The 21,288-nt window shown below is 35.8% G+C and overlaps 1 protein-coding gene across 1 annotated transcript in view; it reads right to left on the bottom strand.

Moving 5' to 3' along the window:
• PPME1 (protein phosphatase methylesterase 1) overlaps positions 1 to 21,288 on the bottom strand; it is a 71,114-nt gene that overhangs the window by 19,295 nt on the left and 30,531 nt on the right. The window contains 6 exon segments of the mRNA XM_074216859.1: positions 4,928 to 5,051; positions 13,359 to 13,424; positions 14,495 to 14,585; positions 14,985 to 15,139; positions 19,953 to 20,004; positions 20,476 to 20,533. Of these exon segments, the coding sequence (XP_074072960.1) occupies positions 4,928 to 5,051; positions 13,359 to 13,424; positions 14,495 to 14,585; positions 14,985 to 15,139; positions 19,953 to 20,004; positions 20,476 to 20,533 (546 nt within the window).

Genomic DNA, 21,288 nt, shown 5'->3' with positions numbered 1-21,288 from the left:
TCAGTTTCCATGGATTTAATTAACATCTCTATGCTGATGATTTGAAAAATCTACCTTTCCTGACCTTGTCTTTCTGTTAATCTTCAAACTCACCTCTCCAACTACTTTCCAGACATCTCAAATTGGATGTCCAGGACTCTTAAACTCAATATGTCCAAAAGGAAATTTATCATCTTTACCCCTAAACCTTCTTCTCCCCACCCACCTTACATATTACTATAGAGGGTACCATCCTCCCAGTCCCATGATGTTTCCTAGATTCCTCACTGTCTTCTACTCCCTCTCCACCCAAGTTGTTGACAAAGCCTGTTGATTTCACCTTTATAATATTTCTAAAATCTTCCCACTTCTTTCCTTGGATGTTGCCACCACATCTTGATTATTGCAATAGTTTGCTAGTGGGTCTGCTTACCTCAAGTGTCACCCCTCCAATACAGCCTCAATTAAGTCACTAAAGTGATTTCCTAAAGCACAGGTATGACCATGTCACATATACCCTCTACCCCCAATCAATAAACTCCAGTAGCTTCCAATGGTCTCCAGGATCAAAAAAAAATGTTCAATTTGGCATTCAGAGCCCTTCATAACCTAGCCCTTTTCCTCTCTTCCTTCCCAGTCTTCTATATCTTACTCCCTGACATGTATTCTTCAATTCAGTGATATTGACTTACTAGCTAGTTCATAAACAAGACACTCCATTTCTGCAGGCTGGAGGCCTTTTCTCTGGCCTAGAACATTCTACCTTCTCAGCTCTGACGATTAACCTCTCTGATTTTCATGAAGTTAGTTCCACCTAAATTCCCACCTTCTACAGGAAGTCTTTTTTAACACCTCTCAATTCTATTGATTTCCTTCTGTTAATTATTTCTTATTTATATGTTTATAGATTTGTGTTTATATGTAAATATATATTTTTACATAAATATATGTAAAAAATTAGATTGTAAGTTCCCTGCAGGAACTATCTTTTGTCTTTTATTGTATTTCCAATGCTTAGCACAGTGCCCTGTGCTTAATAAATATTAATATTTATTGTTTGATTGAAATCATAGGTCTGAACAAATCTCCCCAGAGTGATCTAGTTATGAATCATGGACCATTATGATCTCAAAGGCAATGACAAAATGCATGACAAATATAAACAGGTTGTATATCATATTGCCACTGTTGGGTTGAATAAGAGGAATGAACGGCATAAAAAGTATCAAGTATATATTTATATAGCAATAGCTGAGACATAATAGGCAGACACTGCCAAGTTCTATTATGATAATATTAAGAGAATAAAATAGCTAAAGAATTATGTTGTGTTGGGTGGATCCTTTTAAGATTTATAGAAGGACATGGAAAAAACTGCATAAATGATGATTGGAGGACTTTTGATTTGTATTGATATTCATGTTGATAAAATCCTAAATCCATCAATTGTATAGTCACTGAGTATATATATTTTGTTTTTATTATTATTCTAAGCACTTTAGGGTATCGAAGCAGAAAGTTTGAGTCCATATCTTCAAAAAGTCAATATGGTTGGAAGGACAATAGATCCGTGTAGTAGAGGAAGATAATACGAGAGAGAAGTCATGATATATTCATAAAGTAAGAACAACAACTTTAATGTAGAGCTAATGGAAATCAGCTTTCTCATGACTAGGGTAATATTGACAGTCAATGTGAAATGGCAGAGTGCTGAAGTAGATGTAAAGGGATCTGGGTTTGAGTCATCAGACAATGACTAACCTGAGGCCCCAGCCAAGTCATATCCTTTGGGAAGTTGCACTTGCATTAAACCATACAGGGTCACTGTAAAAAAAAAAAAACTTTGCAAAACTTAAGCTACTCTTTTACAAATAAGATTTATTATTCACAGTAATCCCTGTGGAAATGTGGCCAGGAAATCTCTAGCAGTAGTCACAGCTGTTAAAGATTCTCCCAAGTTTTCTTCACTGAAGTCCCTGGTTCTGTCAAATGGGTCAACATCAGAAATTGATGATTTTATCAATGGAAATGTCATTACAGAAAAGGCAGGATCATCTACTTTGTCACTGTACACTAAGGTCCACATGACCTTTCTGTATGATTTGCAGCCAAACTGTCTTTATCTGTTGTCTCCCCACTTAGAACATGAGTTATCTAAGAGTGGAGACTGTCATACTGTTTGTGTCCCAGTGTTTAGCACCTTGCTTTGCACAAAGTAAGAGCTTTGTAAAATTTTTTTTTTGCAAGGCAATGGGGTTAAGTGGCTTGCCCAAGGTCACACAACCAGGTAATTATTAAGTGTCTGAGGCCATTTGAACTCAGGTACTGACTTCAGGGCCGGTGTTCTATCCACTGTGCCACCTAGCTGCCCATGAGCTTTGTAAATTTTTAAAAAATAATTCATTCCCTATTCAGGGCACAGTGAAAAATACACTAGGTTTAGAGTCACAAGGCCTGAGGCGAACCTCATTGAGTCTCAATTTTCTTTTATGTCCTTTAAGGATAAAAATATTTGTGAAATTTCATAGGGTCAATGTGATGAAACTGTTGTGTGAACTTTAAAGTACTACTGAAAGGTGAACTATCATTAAAAATGCTTTATAGGGGCAGCTAGGTGGCATAGTGGTTAAAGCACCGGCCCTGGAGTCAGGAGTACCTGGGTTCAAATCCAGTCTCAGACACTTAATAATTACCTAGCTGTGTGGCCTTGGGCAAGCCACTTAACCCCATTTGCCTTGCAAAAACCTAAAAAAAAAAAATGCTTTACAGGGGCATCTAGGTGGCACACTGCATAGAGCACCGGCCCTGGAGTCAGGAGTACCTGATTTCAAATCCGGCCTCAGACAATTAATAATTGCTGAGTTGTGTGACCTTGGGCAAGTCCTTTGACTCCATTGCCTTAAATAAATAAAATTTTCAAAAATGATTTATATGCACACATTTTATACTCAATCTGGTGTTAGAATGGATGAATCAATGTCAATGAAAGCAATGCAGGAATCATTCATGAACAAGGGCTTTGAAGTAAGTGAGATTTGGCTAGATGAAGAGAGGGGAAGACATGGAGAAGAGAATGTGAACAAATGAAGAAAATTTAGAAACAACCAAGGTGTCAGTGGAGAGTTTCCATTTGGGGAAATCACATAATTCTAGTGTTTGACAATCCTTTAATTCTACAAAGTATAGATCCTCTCTAAGGTTCTTATCCTTCAGTGTAAATTTTTCTCTTAAGGATGAGTAAGTAGAGGTAAAATGGCAGAAAGGAATAATTTCTGGAAGATTCAGATCTTAATGCTGCCTCTTGACAATTAAGGTGTGTGACCTTGTGCAAATTAAAATTACTTCACCTCCCTGCGTCTTGGATTCCTTATGTAAAATAGAGGAAGATAACTGTAGTAATAAACTGTAGTTCTGACAATCAAATGAAATAATATGGGTAAAGTTCTACATAATATATCTTATTTTTAACAGGTAGGAGAATAAGAGTCTTATCTTTGATACATAATGATGGCTACAGGAGGGACTCAGTGGCCTAGGCAACTCTCTAAGACTGTGGCAGAAGAGCTATCAATCTACATTGTTATAACAGTTCCTCATTGGAAGTTGTTATGTTAATGAAATTACAGGTTCCATCTAAAACAATAATGATATTAATCCATACATATGTGTGTGTGCATATATGTATATATATATATGTATATATATATAATATATAAAAAACTGTTCACTGCTGTTTTTCTTGTTTACAAATATATGAAAACATGAAAAACAGCAGTAAATACAGTTGACTACGCCTCCTTCCTGCATAGTCTACACTTGTCCTCCTCAGTCTCTCTTACAAAGTCATTATTCATCTTCTTCTCACTCATCCAAGCACTGGTTTCCCAAGATTCTTTTTCCAGAGCCCTTGGCTACTCTCTTTCTACACTTTCTCTTGGTAATCTCTAAGCTCCTAGAGATTTCTTTATAAACTAATGACTCCCTGAATTATAATGAACCTTAGTTTCTCTTTTCTTGTTTTTGCAAGGCAAATGGGGTTAAGTGGCTTGCCCAAGGCCACACAGCTAGGTAATTATTAAGTGTCTGAGACCAGATTTGAACCCAAGTACTCCTGACTCCAGGGCCGGTGCTTTATCCGCTGCACCACCTAGCTGCCCCTTAGTTTCTCTTTTCAATTCCAATCTCATATTGCCAAAATATCTGTCATTTATTCACAAGTAGATGTACCAAAGGCATCTCACACTCAATGTCTTCAAAACAAACTCATTAATTTATCCCCCCCAAAATCCACATTTAATTAAAAACTTCCCATTTCTGACCAAAGCAATTGCTTTCTTTCAGTCACCAGGTTTATAACTTTGGAGTAATATTTGTTTCTTTCTTTATCCTTAACCCTCATATCTTATCAGCTACCAAATCACGTTTCCTCTATTTTCACATTTCTCATATCAGTTTCCTTCTTCCTACTGTGATAGCCATGTATCTCTGCCCTGGACAACTGAAAAAACCTAACTAGATTCACTGTCTCCAGTCTTTTTTTTCCAATCTGTCCTTCACAAAACTCAAAATAATATTGCTAAAGTACTGTTTGACCACGTCACTTTGCTGCTCAAGGAACCTTTGATGTCTCCCTGTTGCCACTAGAATAAAATAAAACTCAACTTTTAGAGCATGCCACAAACTGGCTCTAATCTATCCAAGAAGGTTCTAGCTCTTTTGTTCTACTTGCTAACTTCTTAGTATTCCATCCATCATCTTTGTGCTTTTGTATAATGTGTCCATCATACCTGGAATGCAGTCTCTCCAAGTATGATTTTTGGGTAAATCATGACACCATTTTGAACCTATGTCCTCATTTGTAAAATGGAGGTAATAATCTTTGCATTATGTACTTCTCATGGGTGCTATGAAATAATAGATGCAATACATAAAAGTAAACAATTATTACCTCAGTATCATCCTCCTTCTTTCTTTTATTAACAGATTCACTTCCTTCTTCATCTTCTTCTTCTTCCTCTATGATCCCTTCCACCAAGGCTTTAGAGACTTCAGGACTCAGTGTTCCTTCACACCTAAGTTTAAAAAAAAAAGGGGGTGGTAAATTACACATAAAACACTACATGTTATTTCTACAGTATTCAATTTTTTAATATTTTAATTAAAAATATTACCTATGCTTTATAATTACTCCAAGGAGAAGGAGGAAAAGAAAAACAAAGATACAAACGAGTGGATGGAAGTTTTCAAAGACCAACATGTGCTCGATGTTTCTTCTTATTCCTCAGTATTACTGGAGTTAAGTTTTAGGAATGAAAATAAAGACACAAGAGAGTTGGGAAGAGGCTGAAGTGACAGGCTATGGAAATGGAAAGACTGGGTACTTTGAGTGAAACACTGGCTTAAATCCTATCACCAATGCTTATTAACTATATGACTATGGCTAAAGTCATATCCTCTTTACTCTCCTGTAGGAAGGCAAGTCTTCCCCAATTCATGTTTCTCAAATGGTTAGCTAATAAAAGATAATCCCTTAATTTGCAAGGAATGTTTGTGATGTATAAGGAACTTTCTGAAATAAGAAGGTATCATGGAAACAGTGGTGTTCCTAATATTATCAATAATGACAGAAATGGCTTCCTGTCATAAAGACAAAAAAGAAAATAGATTCTTTAGACAAGAGAAAATCAGGGCAGCTAGGCATAAGGACTCAAGAGGCATAAAAAAAAACCCAATTCAAAGAAGGAAATTGTGGTTGATCCACACTAAGTGATTAATAACATTTTAATACTCCTTTGCATAAGAATGGGTTTTTCAGAACCCATTTTGAGGTTCATTAGGCTAAAGAGGAAGAATGGAAAGCATACTACAAGTATAAAGCACAGTCTATGTTTAAGCTTCTAATGAAATGGGGGTCATAAAAGGAGGCAAATGAATTTTTTTTTCGTTTTTGCAAGGCAATGGGGTTAAGTGGCTTGCCCAAGGTCACACAGCTAGTGTCTGAGGCCACATTTGAACTCAGGTACTCCTGACTCCAAGGCCAGTGCTCTATCCACTGCGCCACCTAGCTGCCCCTTGAAGTCTTTTTAAAAAAAATGTTATATTTACTTTAATCAGCAAAAATCTGCCTTATCTTCCCACCTAAACTACCCTCCCTCCCATTTCCCACATTGAGAACAAAAGAAAAACAAAACTCATTACAAACATGTATAGTCAATCAATACAAATCATTGTCTTATTCTACACACTAAGTCATATCAGGAGGGCTAACATCTTCTGTCAGTCCTCTAAAATCTTGGTTGACCATTATGCTGATAACCTTCTAATCTTTCAAAATTGTTTACTTCAACCATACTGTTGTCATTGCATAAATTGTTGTTCTGGTTTTGCTTACTTCACTCTGTATCAGTTCATACAAATCCTGCAGATTTCTCTAAAATCATTCCCTTTAAGTTTTATTTTTAAAATATCATGATAATATATTCATCACAGTTACATATCAGTCATCCATCAATTTATGGGTATTACCTTTAGATTCTGATACTTTGCCATGCCAAAAAGTAATATTTTTGTACAACCTTAGAATTTCTGTGTGAAGTCATTAATTCTCTTTACAGCTCTTTCCTATTCACTTCCAGGCCATGTGAGCAAGAAAATGTAAGACTATACATTTTTTCTTATCCCTATGACCCCTTAAAACTCTCTAAAACAGATCAAAGATAAGGAAACATCAGTTATCTCCATGTTCCAGGATACCTAGGGAGAAAAAACTTGAACTCCACCCCCCCAAAAAAAAACATACACTGAAACAACTAGCCTGAGCTCATTCAGTAACCTAACAGGGAAAACATTAACCATAAAAGGAAATATGGTATCCAGATCTAGAAAACGAGTTCAGTCATATAAGAATAAATACTGCAAAATAAAGGAAAATAATCCAACTGCAGATGAAAAAGCAGATCCTGTGGAATGTGAGAACATGTAAACTTGAACTGATGATCTTTTTTTTAAATTAATTTTTATTAAAGATATTATTTGAGTTTTATAATTTTCCCCCCCAATCTTACTTCTACTTTGTTTCCATGTTGTACCTTGATCCAAATTGGGTATGATGAGAGAAATCATGTCCTTAGAGCCGAGACAAGAAATCTAAGAGGTAACAAGATCAGACAAGATATCTGTGTTTTTCTAAATTAAAGGGAATAGTCCTTGAACTTTGTTCAAACTCCACAGCTCCTGATCTGGATACAGATGGCACTCTCCTTTGCAGACAGCCCAAAATTGCTCCCGATTGTTGCACTGATGGAATGAGGGAGTCCTTCAAGTTGATCATCACTCCCATGTTGCTGTTAGGGTATACATTGTTTTTCTGGTTCTGCTCATCTCACTCAGCATCATGAACTGATGATCTTGAGTGGTTTACAAAACAAATGAAAATTATGAGAGCTATATATCAAAAAATAATGGGGGGCGGCTAGGTGGCATAGTGGATAAAGCACCAGCCTTGGAGTCAGGAGTACCTGGGTTCAAATCCGGTCTCAGACACTTAATAATTACCTAACTGTGTGGCCTTGGGCAAGCCACTTAACCCTGTTTGCCTTGCAAAAACCTAAAAAAAAAAATAATAATGGGCAGAAAACTGAAATCCACCAGGGCAAGTCTCAAAAAAAACCAATAATGAGAAAAACAGATTGGGAATACAAATATACTGAAGTGGACAATCTTCAAGAAGAACAAAAAATAAGACTTAAAATGAAATATTAACTGAAAGAATTCACAGATTACCTCCAGAAAAAAAATCCAATTCTTTTCCAATTTTTTCTTTGATGTTCTCATTCCATTTATAAGCATTTCAAAACTTGTTTTTTCAAATTGTTTCTTCCAGGAATTCCAGTTATGTTTAAGCTGTTTTTCTTATGAAACTTTGTTTCTAAGTTATTTTAGGATCTTTCTCTTCTAGCTCTTTATGTTGGGATTCATTTTTTACTCGTTCATTCAGTCAGATTTGAAGTTAGGGCTGGGCTCTGTGAACTTCTGAAAGTGAAGATTTGGGATTGGTCTATTGCTGCTTTCTTCAGACATTTGAGTCCCGGATTTTTCAAATAGGGTCTGACCTGCTTTCAAAGTGATGTGATCCAGGGCAATATCTGATGGCTGCTCCCTAGTCTGTATTTTACAAGTTCCTGACCTAGGTTTTGTCCTGAGCAATAGTAAATGCTACTGAACATAGTTCCTATCAAACCAGCTCAGAAGATCTATTGTTTCAGAGTGATGGAATTTTAGGTCACTTGGGATTCCTTTGGTCTGAGATTCCTGCCACAGTTATTCCTCTGCAAGCTAGAATTGAGAAGTCTCTCTGTTCCTAGGGGCTGAGACACATCATTGTTGCTGCAGCTGAATTCTGAACATCCTTCTTTCTCAGTGTTTTACCCAGCACCAATCTACCTGGAAACTGGCCCACCTCCCAATTTCCTTCTCAAGCTTCCCTGGATCTATGACCTAGAACTTGGCTTTTTTGTGACAAACCTGTCAACCGGTACCAGTGCCTAGTGCAGTGCCAAAGCACAAATCTGGTGGTGTCCCTGCATGGTGTGAGATGTCCTCTTACCTTGGTGCTCAGCATTTCCTTGGGTGCTGGAGTACTCCTGGCCCAACTTGTCCTAACATCTATAGGTCTTTTTAAGTTTCTAAGCTTAGTTGTAATGGATAAGTGACTCAATATGACTCCTTTTTTTTTTAGGTTTTTTTTTTGCAAGGCAAACGGGGTTAAGTGGCTTGCCCAAGGCCACACAGCTAGGTAATTATTAAGTGTCTGAGACTGGATTTGAACCCAGGTAACTCCTGACTCCAGGGCCGGTGCTTTATCTGCTGTGCCACCTAGCCGCCCCTCAATATGACTCTTTCTGGATTTCTTCACCAGTATTCAATCTGGTGAATTTTCTGTTTATAGGAATGTTTTGGAGGGGAGCTTGACTGTACTGCTTCCTATAACTCTACCACCTTGGTTTTGTTCTCTCCCCTCCCCCAGCTCTGCTCTTTTTCAAGTTTACTATCAACAACAGGTGGTAGGATAGTATACACATTCCACAAAGATGTGGATCAGCAACTTGTTAAGATAAAAGTCTCAGAATTCAGTTGTATTTACTGTTTTCTATCTGGTTAATTCCTGATTACATGGACAGAAGCAATTTGATAGTGTCAAGTTGTCAAACCTGAGTTCTACAGGCAAAATGTCCAGCAAACCAGATTAAGCTGTAATAGGGAAATGTTTAACAAAGTAAATAAACAAACAAAAAAATGAATAAATAGATAAAACATGGATAAAATTAATTTGTAGTTTTCTGAATTTCTTGAATCCATTTGAGTTTGACACCACTGGAATAATGGAAAGACTACCATATTTAAGCATTGGAGATACTGGGTTCATGTGTCCTGGTCCTACTACTTACTTCTGTGGGCAGGTCATCTCACATTTCTGTAAAGAAAATTTTTTTTAACTCATTTGTAAGATTAGCATAATAATCCTTCTACTAACTCCTAGAGTTATTGTAAGCTGTGAAGTATTACAGAAATGGGAACTATTACTATACCTATGAAATTTAAGGGGTTGTCGTCATCCAAACTTCCATAGTTGTTAATTTTGCTCTTTGTTTTGGCCCAGATTACTGATTTCATTGGTATAGGGAACTCATGGTAAGGAAAATCTTTCTGCCAATACAGATCAACAAGTAAACTGTGGTATAACTGATAGTTGTAGAGAGTTCTCCGAGACACTGAAAAAGTTAACTAATTTGTCAATATGCATCAGAGGCAGAACTCTATTATAGGTTTTTCTGCCACCAAAGCTGGTTCAATATTCTACAACAAACTGCCTCCCTAAAATATTACAGAAGGAAGCAAAAGTCATCTTAACAGAAGTATTCATTAATGAACTTAGCACTTATAAAATTAATTCTCACTCAAATATTACTCCTGTTTAATACTAATATTTATTCTGACCCATTCTGCCAATATTTTCCAAGTCAGTCTTTAGCTTATTAAGGAAGCACTTCAAAAATGAATGACTTAAATATCAAAGGATTAAGAATTTCAAAAAGCTCAATGAAGCCCCAAAATACTTTTGTGACAATGACTCCTCTTTATCATGCTGCAATAAATTTGAACATGAGATCATGTTGAGCTGTCACACAATTTTTAAGAAATTACGCCAAAAACACTAAAATAATTTATTCTTTGTTCATTTTAAGAATAAGCACATAATTATAACCTGAATTCTGTTAAAAATAAAAAAAATTACTTTTATATTTTTTGTTTTCATTTTTCAAGATAAAATGTCAATGGAACTTTTTAAATCACAAGCTATGAAATAATGATCCTGTTTTAAATGGATTCCACTTATCCCTGGAGAAAGAAGACCTTCTGTACTATATCTGATGTGAATTATTATTATTATCATTATCATGTCAGCTTAGCATGTTGGCACCATATAAGGTGCCTTTCTTTATAACTATACCACTGCCCCCAAATTCTTTTCCTGATAAAAGGCTTTTACATTTAAATAAATGAAGAAATCTGAGGCTCTCAAAAGAGAGTCTGCAAAGATGAAATAAGCTACAAGGAGATGGGATCCAAGTCTAGAAAATGAGGAGGGCTACAGATGGAATGAACCTAGGCTCACTCATCAAATCAAGAATCCTAGAACTAAGGAGAACCATTGCAGCAGAAACAAAATAGAATCATGGTATTTAAAGTTAGAAGGGATCTTTGAGATCATTTAAATCAACTCCTTAATTTTAGAGAGTGGGAATACTAATTTGTCCAAGGTAGTTTTAGGGTAAATTAAAGGATATTACTTATTCAGGGATCAACATTTAGCACTCTTTATCCAGACACTAAGTAAGAACATTATTAGATCCAGGAAGGATTTAAAGTACATAGGCTAAATCTACAATGCATAATTAAAGAAGACTGCTGAAACAAATCCCTAAACTGTGAGATTGCCTCAGACAGCAGCCACCAGGTTCATTCATCAACTATTTTTGCTGACATCTTCAAAGACAAAATATGAAATGAATCATACAGACTGAGTAGTATGTTTTAGAAGAATGAAGAAGACAAAAAATGTGAGCAGACTCTAGTTTCCCACTCAGCTATTTAAACAGTTTTGGCTATGTGCAAACAGTCTCATGTACACAAATTAGCCAATTATTATTTTTCTATAAAAACAGAGTTAAAAGAAATGGACCTGTAATTTTAATACTATTTGGAGCTCCTAGAAATAATTTCTACCAATATAGACAGGCACCTTCTCTGTAAGATCTAGTCTTAAAGAGAGCTGTCTAGAGTATGCAAAAATTAAGTGACTTGTCCAGGGTCATACAAACAGTACGGATCAGAAGCAGGACTTAAATAAATGTTTTCTTGGTTCCAAAGCCAACTCTCTATCCATTATAATATAATGTCACTTATTAAAATGTAACATTATTTAAATAATGGTATAAGTATTACACATTAATTCTTTATATCTACATGCTAGAATTAAGAAAGCACTTATATAGATTCCAGAAGATCAATGAGGAAGCATGTTATCTCCACCTGACAAAGAAATGATGTACTCAAGATGGAGAAAAAGACATCTATTTTTATATACGGCCCATGTGGGAGTCTATTTTACACGTCTATGCATACTTGTTATGAGTTCCCCCACACCCCATTGGGGGGGGGGGCAGAAAAGGAACAGCCACTGAAATATTTTTTAAAATGCATATAAAAGAACAGATGAAAGGTCAAAAGGGATCACAGGCAAACATTACAACTCTGAAAGTTATGTGTGGAATTTATGTGGAATTTATTTTAAAGGTGTCCTAAAGTCTTAGTGCAGTTTAAAGCTATTAAAGTCAAATATAAATAGCATGTATTATTTTTATTTTTATTTTTTTAGATTTTTTGCAAGGAAATGTGGTTAAGTGGCTTGCCCAAGGCCACACAGCTAGGTAATTATTAAGTGTCTGAGGCTGGATTTGATCTCAGGTACTCCTGACTCCAGGGCCAGTGCTCTATCCCCACCTAGCTGCCCCAGATAGAATGTATTATTTACACATACAAACCCCTTAATATTTAGGTACAAATCATTCACCTTCCTGACTGCTTTTACCACTATTTTGACCATATTAGAATTCAATTTAGAGCATAACCCTGTTGGATTGGTATCACTATAACTGAGTAACCTCAGAAAGACACAGGGACTAAATATGGTCACATCCAAGGCAGGATAATAATCCTGTAATCAAACTAGGATGAGCAACCTTAGATATTCTTGATTTTGAGTCCAGTGTCTACCTACTATACCATGCTTGGATATTATTATTTCCATTTTAATTTAGAAAAGGGATCAGGTATGGAACTAAGCCCAAAAAGCAATAAAACTGATCATATTCTTTGACCCAGCAATACCAATACTATGCCTATATATAGAAGAAATCATTAAAAATGGGGAAAGTCCCACATATTCAAAAATATTTATAGCACCTCTTTTTGTAGTAGCAAAGAATTGGAAATTGAGGGGATGCCCATCAATTATGGAATGGCTGAACAAGTTATGGTATATAAATGTTATGGAGTATTACTGTTCTATAAGAAATCACAAATAGCCAGGCTTTAGAGAAGAATGAAAAGATTTACATGAACTGATGCTGAGCAAAGGGAGCAGAACAAAGAGAACATTGCACACATAAACAACAGCATTGTGAATTGATCAACTATGATAGATGCAGCTCCTCTTAGCAGTTCAGGGAGATATAGGATAATCCAGGGAAACCTGTCATGGAAAACACCATCCCCATCCAGAGGAAAAAATAACAAAAATCACAGAATCAGAATGGATACCATGTTCACTTTTAAGAACTTCTCATGTTTTTCCTGTCCCCATTTTTTTTCTTTTCCCTTAAGTCCTAATTCCTCATTCACAAAATGACTAATATATGGGCATGCTGAACATGAGTGTACATAGCTTCAACAACATTACCATACTGTTCACTGCTGGGTGGAAGGTGGGGCAGGGAGGGTATGGAAAAAGAGGGTGGTAGAAAAATGTGTAGCTTACGAATACGAAAGTGGATGAATATTGAAAGGTTTTTCATGATATGTAGTTGGAAAGAGGAAAAAGAAAAGAAAAAGAGACCAGAGAGGTAAAGCAATTTGTCTGAGTTCACACAAGTGGTAGAGCAAAATTTGGAATTCAGGACCTGTAAAACTTGTGTCCTTCTCCATTCCATCACTATCATTAGTTGAACAGTTTGAACTTGGAGCTTTAGTTTTTTTAAAACTGAGAAGAAAAATGGACCTAGTTTCAGCATATAATTGTCAGAAAAAACAGAACCTACTGTTTGACTTGGCCAACCATTGAAACTCGAGCAGATTCCAGATTCCGTATCTGGCCACTCTTTACACTAGAAAGAAACAGAAGTAGAGAGAAAACGTTATTCAGTTGTTCACTCTGTACTTAGTTTCAATGAAGTAATGTTAGTGATTTTTTCATAGGTCATATGAGAATGAGATATGCTTCCCCTTTGTATTAAGGACTGAGTAGGTATGTATACTGTGTGTAAATGAAAAATATGACTAGTCTTCACAATATGAGCATTATCTCAGACAGGAAGTTTTTAAATGTGTACAGCATTTCCTACAAGTGTTTAGTATTATGGATCCATTTAATAAAACATGAACCCGCTCTGAAAGATGGCTGGTATTTGTCCATGTATTTCTCTAATTTGAATTTAACTATTGGCAATAAATAATATTCAGGGATCTAGCAGAATGGAGAAGCATTGCCATGTTCCTTTGTTCTCTCAAGAACTGAAACACAGTTTACCAATCTAGACTGGAAAGAATACAGTGTTTGAAAGAAATAAACCAGTTTCACTTATGGTATAATATTTGGTTCATACATTACCATTTCCCATTGCCAGCAATTTACTTCACCAAAACACAACATGATGCATGTTCACCATGCCCACCTTTTTCCTAAAATCTATTTCTATACTAAACCCTATGAATACCTTTCAAGTCTATAGAGTTTCTTGAGTTAAGCTGCTTTGCCCTACATTAATTCCTTACTTTTCTTTCTTTCAAAGTTGGACCTGCTATTTTCTTTTTGCCTTCCTCTTTATATGGATTTGCAAAACTTTTCATTATGTTATTGCGGGGAACATACACATACACACACATATTTGATAATGATATTGGGGAATATATATATAAATCATATATATGATAAGCATATTTCTGGTTATATTATTTGTGGGATAAGTTTAATGGATATGAGGGACAATCTAAATGCTACATTGAAGTACAACCTTAAATGATTGTTTCTTACTGCCTCATACACTGAGACACAAAAGCTTAATTGCTTAGAAACAGCAATTTGGAATCTCAACTGTGGTGCTAACCACTGAGGTTGATAAGAAGGAATGCTCTCATCCAGATGGGATTCTAAATGGAAATTCAAGTTGACAGTTACCTCCATTCTATGGCATTCTCCAGGGATTTGAAGGTTTTAGGGCGTCCTCGTAAAAAGTTTTGCATGCTGTTTAGAGCATCCATTGCCGTACCTAGACATTAAACCAAAATAATAACAAGCATTCTAAAGCATTGATAATAACTAATAATAAATACCTCAAGTTAATAACATTCTAAAGCACTGATAATAATTGAGTAAATCCTATGGATGGAAGCAAGCTTTTTGAAAAAATAACAACTACTCTGACAGGTCTATGAAAAGTCCTAGGGTTCCATATTATGTTTTTGTTAGGGTAATAAGTACTTAGATTTATACAATGCTTCAATCATTTGCAAACCTTGTAAGATATGCAGTTTAAATATTTTTATTTTATAAATAAAACTGAGAACCACACTTAAAATAAATGACCAAATCGATACATTAAAAAGGCCTACACTCTCCCTCTACCTTCATATATGCCAAAGATCAATGAACAATTTTCACAACTTACCTTCAACAACATCGATCATGCAGAGACCCAGTAAACTTGGTACCAAATTGGATGATGCTGTATGCACTGCAATGGCACCTCCCATACTGTGGCCAATCAGCATGATAGGAGGAGGAAGATCTCCATACATAGCTTCAACAACATTCCCTATATCCCTGAAAAAAGAAAAATAAGTATTGAAAGAACAAAGGAAACTGGGAAGAATTCTCCAAATAATTTTGTTAACTTCTTTCCCCCTACTTCCCTCTGTGATAAAAGAAGTTCTACTTCACAGAAGTCACTATGAAACTCTATTGATCTATCCTGAATACTGTTACCTTTATATAACTTACCTAATATGAGATTGAGTAGCAATGTGAAATTTCAGCAATTTGGGTTTGAATTTCATTTCCATTCATAAAGTCCAACAAATATTTATTAAATGCTTACAGTATAGACAGCACTGTGCTAGACATTAGAGAGAAATGTTTATTACTTAAGACATATATAAGTATAAAAGAAAGGTACAAAGTATTACATGAGGTCTGATTTGGGATATGGAAGGTAAAATTGAGGGAAGACCATTAACTTTGTGAATTTTAGCAAACTGAGGCAATGTTCTCAAAATAACATTACTGGGGCGGCTAGGTAATTATTAAGTGTCTGAGGCCGAATTTGAACTCAGGTACTCCTAACTCTAGGGTCGGGGCTCTATCCACTACACCACCTAGCTGCCCTGAGACAACAAGTCTTAACTAATACAAAAAGAAATCTCTATTATAGCATATCCAGTAGTTCAATCTTTGCCTAAGGATCTCTTAAGAAGTAAACTACTGGGGCGGCTAGGTGGCGCAATGGATAGAGCACCGGATAGAGCACCAGCCCTGGAATCAGGAGTCAGGAGTACCTGAGTTCAAATCCGACCTCAGACACTTAATAATTACCTAGCTGTGTGGCCTTGGGCAAGCCACTTAACCCCTTGCAAAAACTAAAAAAAAAAAAAGTAAACTACCACCTTCTAAGGATATTATTTCCACTTCTAAACAGGTCAAATTGCTAAGATCTTTTTCTGGACAGCAAATTGACTTTTTGCAATATCTATTCATCACCTCTGATTCTCTTCTCTGGGACCAAATGGAATAAATATGGATCTTTATGTTCAAAAGAACTGGAAAGATCTATTATATTCCCCTAGGCTAAATATGTTCAATTGCTTCAATTTTCAAAGAATATGGATTCATGGCCCCTCACTCCCCTGGCTGTCTTCCTCTGGACACTATTCACTTTAAGATGCGGTGTCCACAGCTGAATACAGTACTCCCTAAGGTCTTTCAAGGGCATACTACAATGGAACCAGCATTTCCATAATCCTGGAAACCTCTAAACATATAACTCAATGAGCTTTTCTAGAAACCATATCATATTGCCAACTCTTATTAAACTTTCAGGGACCCTCAGAACAACTTTTGCCTTCCTCATTTATACTAATGAAGTTAATTTTTCTATATTCAAATGCAAGGCTTTCACATTCAACCCTATTGAACTTCACTTTATTAAATTCAGGCCAATGCTTTAAACTGTCAAAATCCTTTTGGATACTAACATAATTCTGTATCATCTCTAAATTTCCTGAGTACATAATACATAATATATACTTTTATCTAAGTCAAAACATTCCACAGCCAAGCATATACCCTGGGATATTGTAGTGGAGACCTTTTTTCACCTTGACACTGAATCACTGACAGATACTCTAATCCATACTTTTCACTTTCTCCGCAGGATCAGCATGAGAGACTTTATCACAAGTTTTGTTTAAATCTAGTAAATTATATCCAACATCCTCCATCCCTGCCAACTGCTACTTTAGAAAAACTGTCAAAAAATGAAAATAAGGCAAATCCTCCTCTTGAAGTTATAATAATGTTTGTCCTTCATTCTCAAAAAAGACCATGACATCACAGAGGGATGCTATGACAAGCACATAAATTAAGTCTCACTTTCTCCTCCAGAGTCCACTGGGTCCAAGGGCCAGATAGGAATCAGGACACCTGGAGATGGCTCTGGATGTGAGGAAATCAGGGTGAAGTGACCTATTCAGGGTCACATAGTTAGTATCAAGTGGCTGAGGCTGAATTCAAACTCACATCCTCCTGACTCCAAGGCCAGTGCTCTATCCACTGCACCACCTAACCACCCTTCTTGAAGCTATGCTGGCTCTTTATAATAACCAGTTCTCTTTCTAGATGTTGTCACACATCTCTTTGATGATTAATTTTTCACCTGATGGGAAAGAGCAAATTTCCATGTCACAGATAAAGCTTTTTGTCTTCTCTTTTTTGAAAACTGAAATATTTGCCCTTTTCCAATCTAGCAATACCTCTCTTTTTTACTCATGATTTTTTTTTAGTTTGAAAAGATTTTACTTATTTTGAGTTTTACAATTTTGCCCCTAATCTTACTTCCCTCGCCCCACAGAAGGCAATTTGCCAGTCATTACTGGCAATGTAAACATGGTATACATTGATCCAAATTGAATGCGATAAGAGAGAAATCATATCCTTAAGGAAGAAACATAAAGTATAAGAGATAAAGATCAGACAATGAGATATCAGGGTTTTTTTATTCATGATTTTTTAAAAAATTACCAATAGTAGCTCAGTCACCTAATCTATCTTTTCTTTCAGGATCTGAAAATGTAATTCACTTGGGCCAGGTGACTTGAATTCATCAATTTACACTTGAATTCATCATTTTATACTAAAGAAGTTGAGTTTTTGCTATTCAAATACACGGCTTTTACAACCTTCCCTGGATGCACTGGCACTATCTCTTCACTTTACCCTGGTGTTATATTAACTCCATGCCAGTAATTTGTGTTATGTCATTCCAGTGGAAAAGTCATTCCCTTGAGCAGAGAAAAGATCAGAATTGAGTAGAACTGAATTCTATTATCAATTATCATGGCCCCATTCATTCTAATAAAATGTTTTCGCTTTCCATGATCCTCCCTCAAGCATAGGGATAGAGATGAACTTGGTCTTTTGTTTCATTAGTGGAAATAACTCCTTGGTCAGGAAACTCCCCCCCCCCACTTCAAACCAGTCCTTGTTCAGTAACTTTGAGTGTTACAGTTTTGAGGACAGTTCTTGGTTCATAATGTCAGATTCCCAGTATGATTAAAAAAAAAAAACAACTCACTTTTTGTCCTTACATTGCTTTGTCAGGCTCAGCTCCCAGCGAGCTTTTGTATTTTTTACACTATTCTTACAGGCTATGTCATACTCTTATAATGATATTCTGTTACCTAGAGTATTGCTTCCTTTTGAAGTACGTTACTTTCTAATATTCAAGTTGATTATAATATTCTCTGTGCGTTTACACTGGTCTCATTTTTTCCCATTCTTCCACCATATTGAAATTATTTCCGTTTGTTCATAAACACATAAAACAACAACTACAATAATAACTCAGTCATAAAGTATCATGAAAATATAAGTTTTTAGTAAATTTTCCAGGTAACAGTAAGCAGCAAAACTTCTTGATAGGAAATTTATCTATTGATGTCTGTACTCAGTGTAGAAACTTCAGAGTTCTCATTCATGGTAATTCTTGGCCATATATTTTAAAATATCTCCTTAATAAATTTCACCCAAATTGCTGGAAACCTTTTTAATATATTTCATAGACACTCAAAAAAACCTTTAGATTATCAGTTAATCCTCAGTTTTACTATAGTTTATATAATGACACTGATATTGTTATGCTGCTTCTTGCAAGCAGATTATCTTTTTATAAACCTGTATAAGCCTTTTTCATTGCCTTGAATTTTCACACATTGGCAATAAATCGTGTACTCACTGTTAGCATGTAATCTATTGTTATGATTTGTGATTAAAGGGTTTGTTTTATTCAACTCTTCACATGTTTTTATCTTGTCTTCCCAAATAGACTATAGATCCAGAGTAAAGATCATGTCATATTTCTATATACATTTTTAAAAGAAAAAGCACCAAGTTTACCGAAGTCCTTCATAAAATATACTGACACAAACTGACAACACTAAAAATGCAGTTAAGTTAATGCTTGAAGAAAACAGAGAAGAATTTTCTGAGGCAGAGGTGAAGGAATGAATTCTAGGCATGGAAAAGAGAAATGGAATGTCACTGGTAAGGAACAAAGAAAGGGTCAGTTTGACTAATTTCAATGCAAGAGCAGAAGTACTATTCCGTCAAAAATAGTTTGAGATAAAGTTGTGAAAGGTTTTTTTTTTTTAGGTTTTTGCAAGGCAAATGGGGTTAAGTGGCTTGCCCAAGGCCACAAAGCTAGGTAATTATTAAGTGTCTGAGACCAGATTTGAACCCAGGTACTCCTGACTCCAGGGCCGGTGCTTTATCCACTGCACCACCTAGCCACCCCTTGTGAAAGATTTTAAAAGATAAAGAGATCAGTTTGTTCTAGATTCATTCTAGATGAACTGAGGAGTCCCTGAAATTGACTTGAGTAAGGGGCTGACATGTTGAAATCTGTACTTAAGGAAATTCATTCTGTCAACAACATGTAAAGTAACCAGAGTGGAGACTTGAGACAAAAAGAATTATTAGAGAGTATTATAATTATTTAGGCAAGAAGTATCAGGGACTGAACTAAAGTGGTGTTTGTATAATAAGGATCAGATGTGAGAGATGTTGCAGAAATAGAAAATGCAAGATTTGGGAACTGACTGGAAATATAGGGTGTGGGAGAGGTGGGAAGTCTAGGATAATATCAAGGTTCTAAAGAAGAGCCAAAGCTCCTAAAAGAAGAATCCATAGCATATTTATCTCTATTTCCTTCAGTATTAGTTTAGTAGAATATATATAAAACAAGTTCTTAATAAAATTGTAGAAAATTAAATAAAGTACTAGTCACCTAAATTAAAAAAAACTAATCTTTCCTCATTTCCGTATGAGACAGGAAAATATGATGTAGAGAAAAGTATTCACTTACTTTGCCATAGTTTCTGCAGACAAATCTTCAGAATTCTTAACTTTTGTCTCACCTAAAAAAAAAAACCCCAGACGTTTATGTTTTCCAAGGGTATTATAAAAGCTTAAATATTTCTCTTTGAAGCCTTGTCTCAAAAGCATTAAAGTGGAGACTTAATTTTTCACATAATGGGAAAGAGCAACTTTTCATGTAACAGATACAGCTTTTAGGTGATAAATTAGAAATTTATACTAGACCCACCTATACTAATAAGATTTCCTTATACTAGGTACAACATATAAAAATTTGTGTAAAATTCGATTTCCACATAGGAAAATAAGAACTTGGTCATCAAGTAAAACATTTTCTAAAATGAACAACTCAATGAGAAGAATGCTATTACTAAAGACTAGCACTTTCAACAAACCACAAAAAAGAATATTCAAGGACATTTGGTAACTGATATGATTTATGACATTTAGGATTATTCAGAGTACACTACACCACACCATTTAATTAATGTTTAATTAAGTAGTCCACTTACCATGACTCCTCAGATCCAGTGCCACAACCCGACACTGAATTCTGGTAATGATTGCTGCCTAGAAAAAAAAAAGACAAGAAATTTGCAAGATGTGCCAGAGAATCCCAGATAATATTTTTGTATATTTATTTTATATTATAATCTTGTTGTGAGAGTAATCAACCCCCCCCCCCCACCAAAGAAGAGAAGCCTCAAGAATAGTGAGTGTGTACAGTCTGTGTACTGATTCCAAAGGCTCTCTCTCTGGAATGAGTTGCCTTCCCCATTATAGCCACCAGAGAAGTTGCTTCAATATTTTTCCCACAGTTGCTATCACTAGCTGTATTCTCTCCACTCTATTTCACTCTCTCTCTCCTTTCATCTGGTCCCTGTACAGAAGTGTGTTATATCGGAGTACCTTCTCTTCTATCTTCTACTTCCCCCTTCCCTCCTCCAGTTCCCCCTTATCCCATTCCCTCATCTCATTTTTCTCTAGGCTAAGATAGATTTTTATACTGTTACGTGTATATATTAACTCCTTTCTGAGCCACTTCTGAGAATGAAGACTCACTCATTCTCCTCATCTTTCCCTGTTCCACTGCATTGCAAGTTTTTTTTCTTGACTCTGATGTGAAGTATCTTAGCCCCTTCTTCTCCTTTCTCTTTCTCCCAGTACTTTCCTTTATCACCTACTGACTCCATTTTTTTACTACATTATACCATTATATTCAGCTCCTTCCAGTGCCCTGTCTATATATGCTCCATCTAACTGCTCTTATGAATGAGAAAGTTCATAGGAGTTAGCAGTATCTTTTTCCCATGCAGGAATACAAG

The sequence above is a fragment of the Macrotis lagotis genome, chromosome 1 (genome assembly GCF_037893015.1).
Source record: "Macrotis lagotis isolate mMagLag1 chromosome 1, bilby.v1.9.chrom.fasta, whole genome shotgun sequence".
NCBI lineage: Eukaryota > Metazoa > Chordata > Mammalia > Peramelemorphia > Peramelidae > Macrotis > Macrotis lagotis.
Note: the sequence above shows the minus strand (reverse complement) of the source record. Positions and strands in the feature narration are given on the sequence as shown.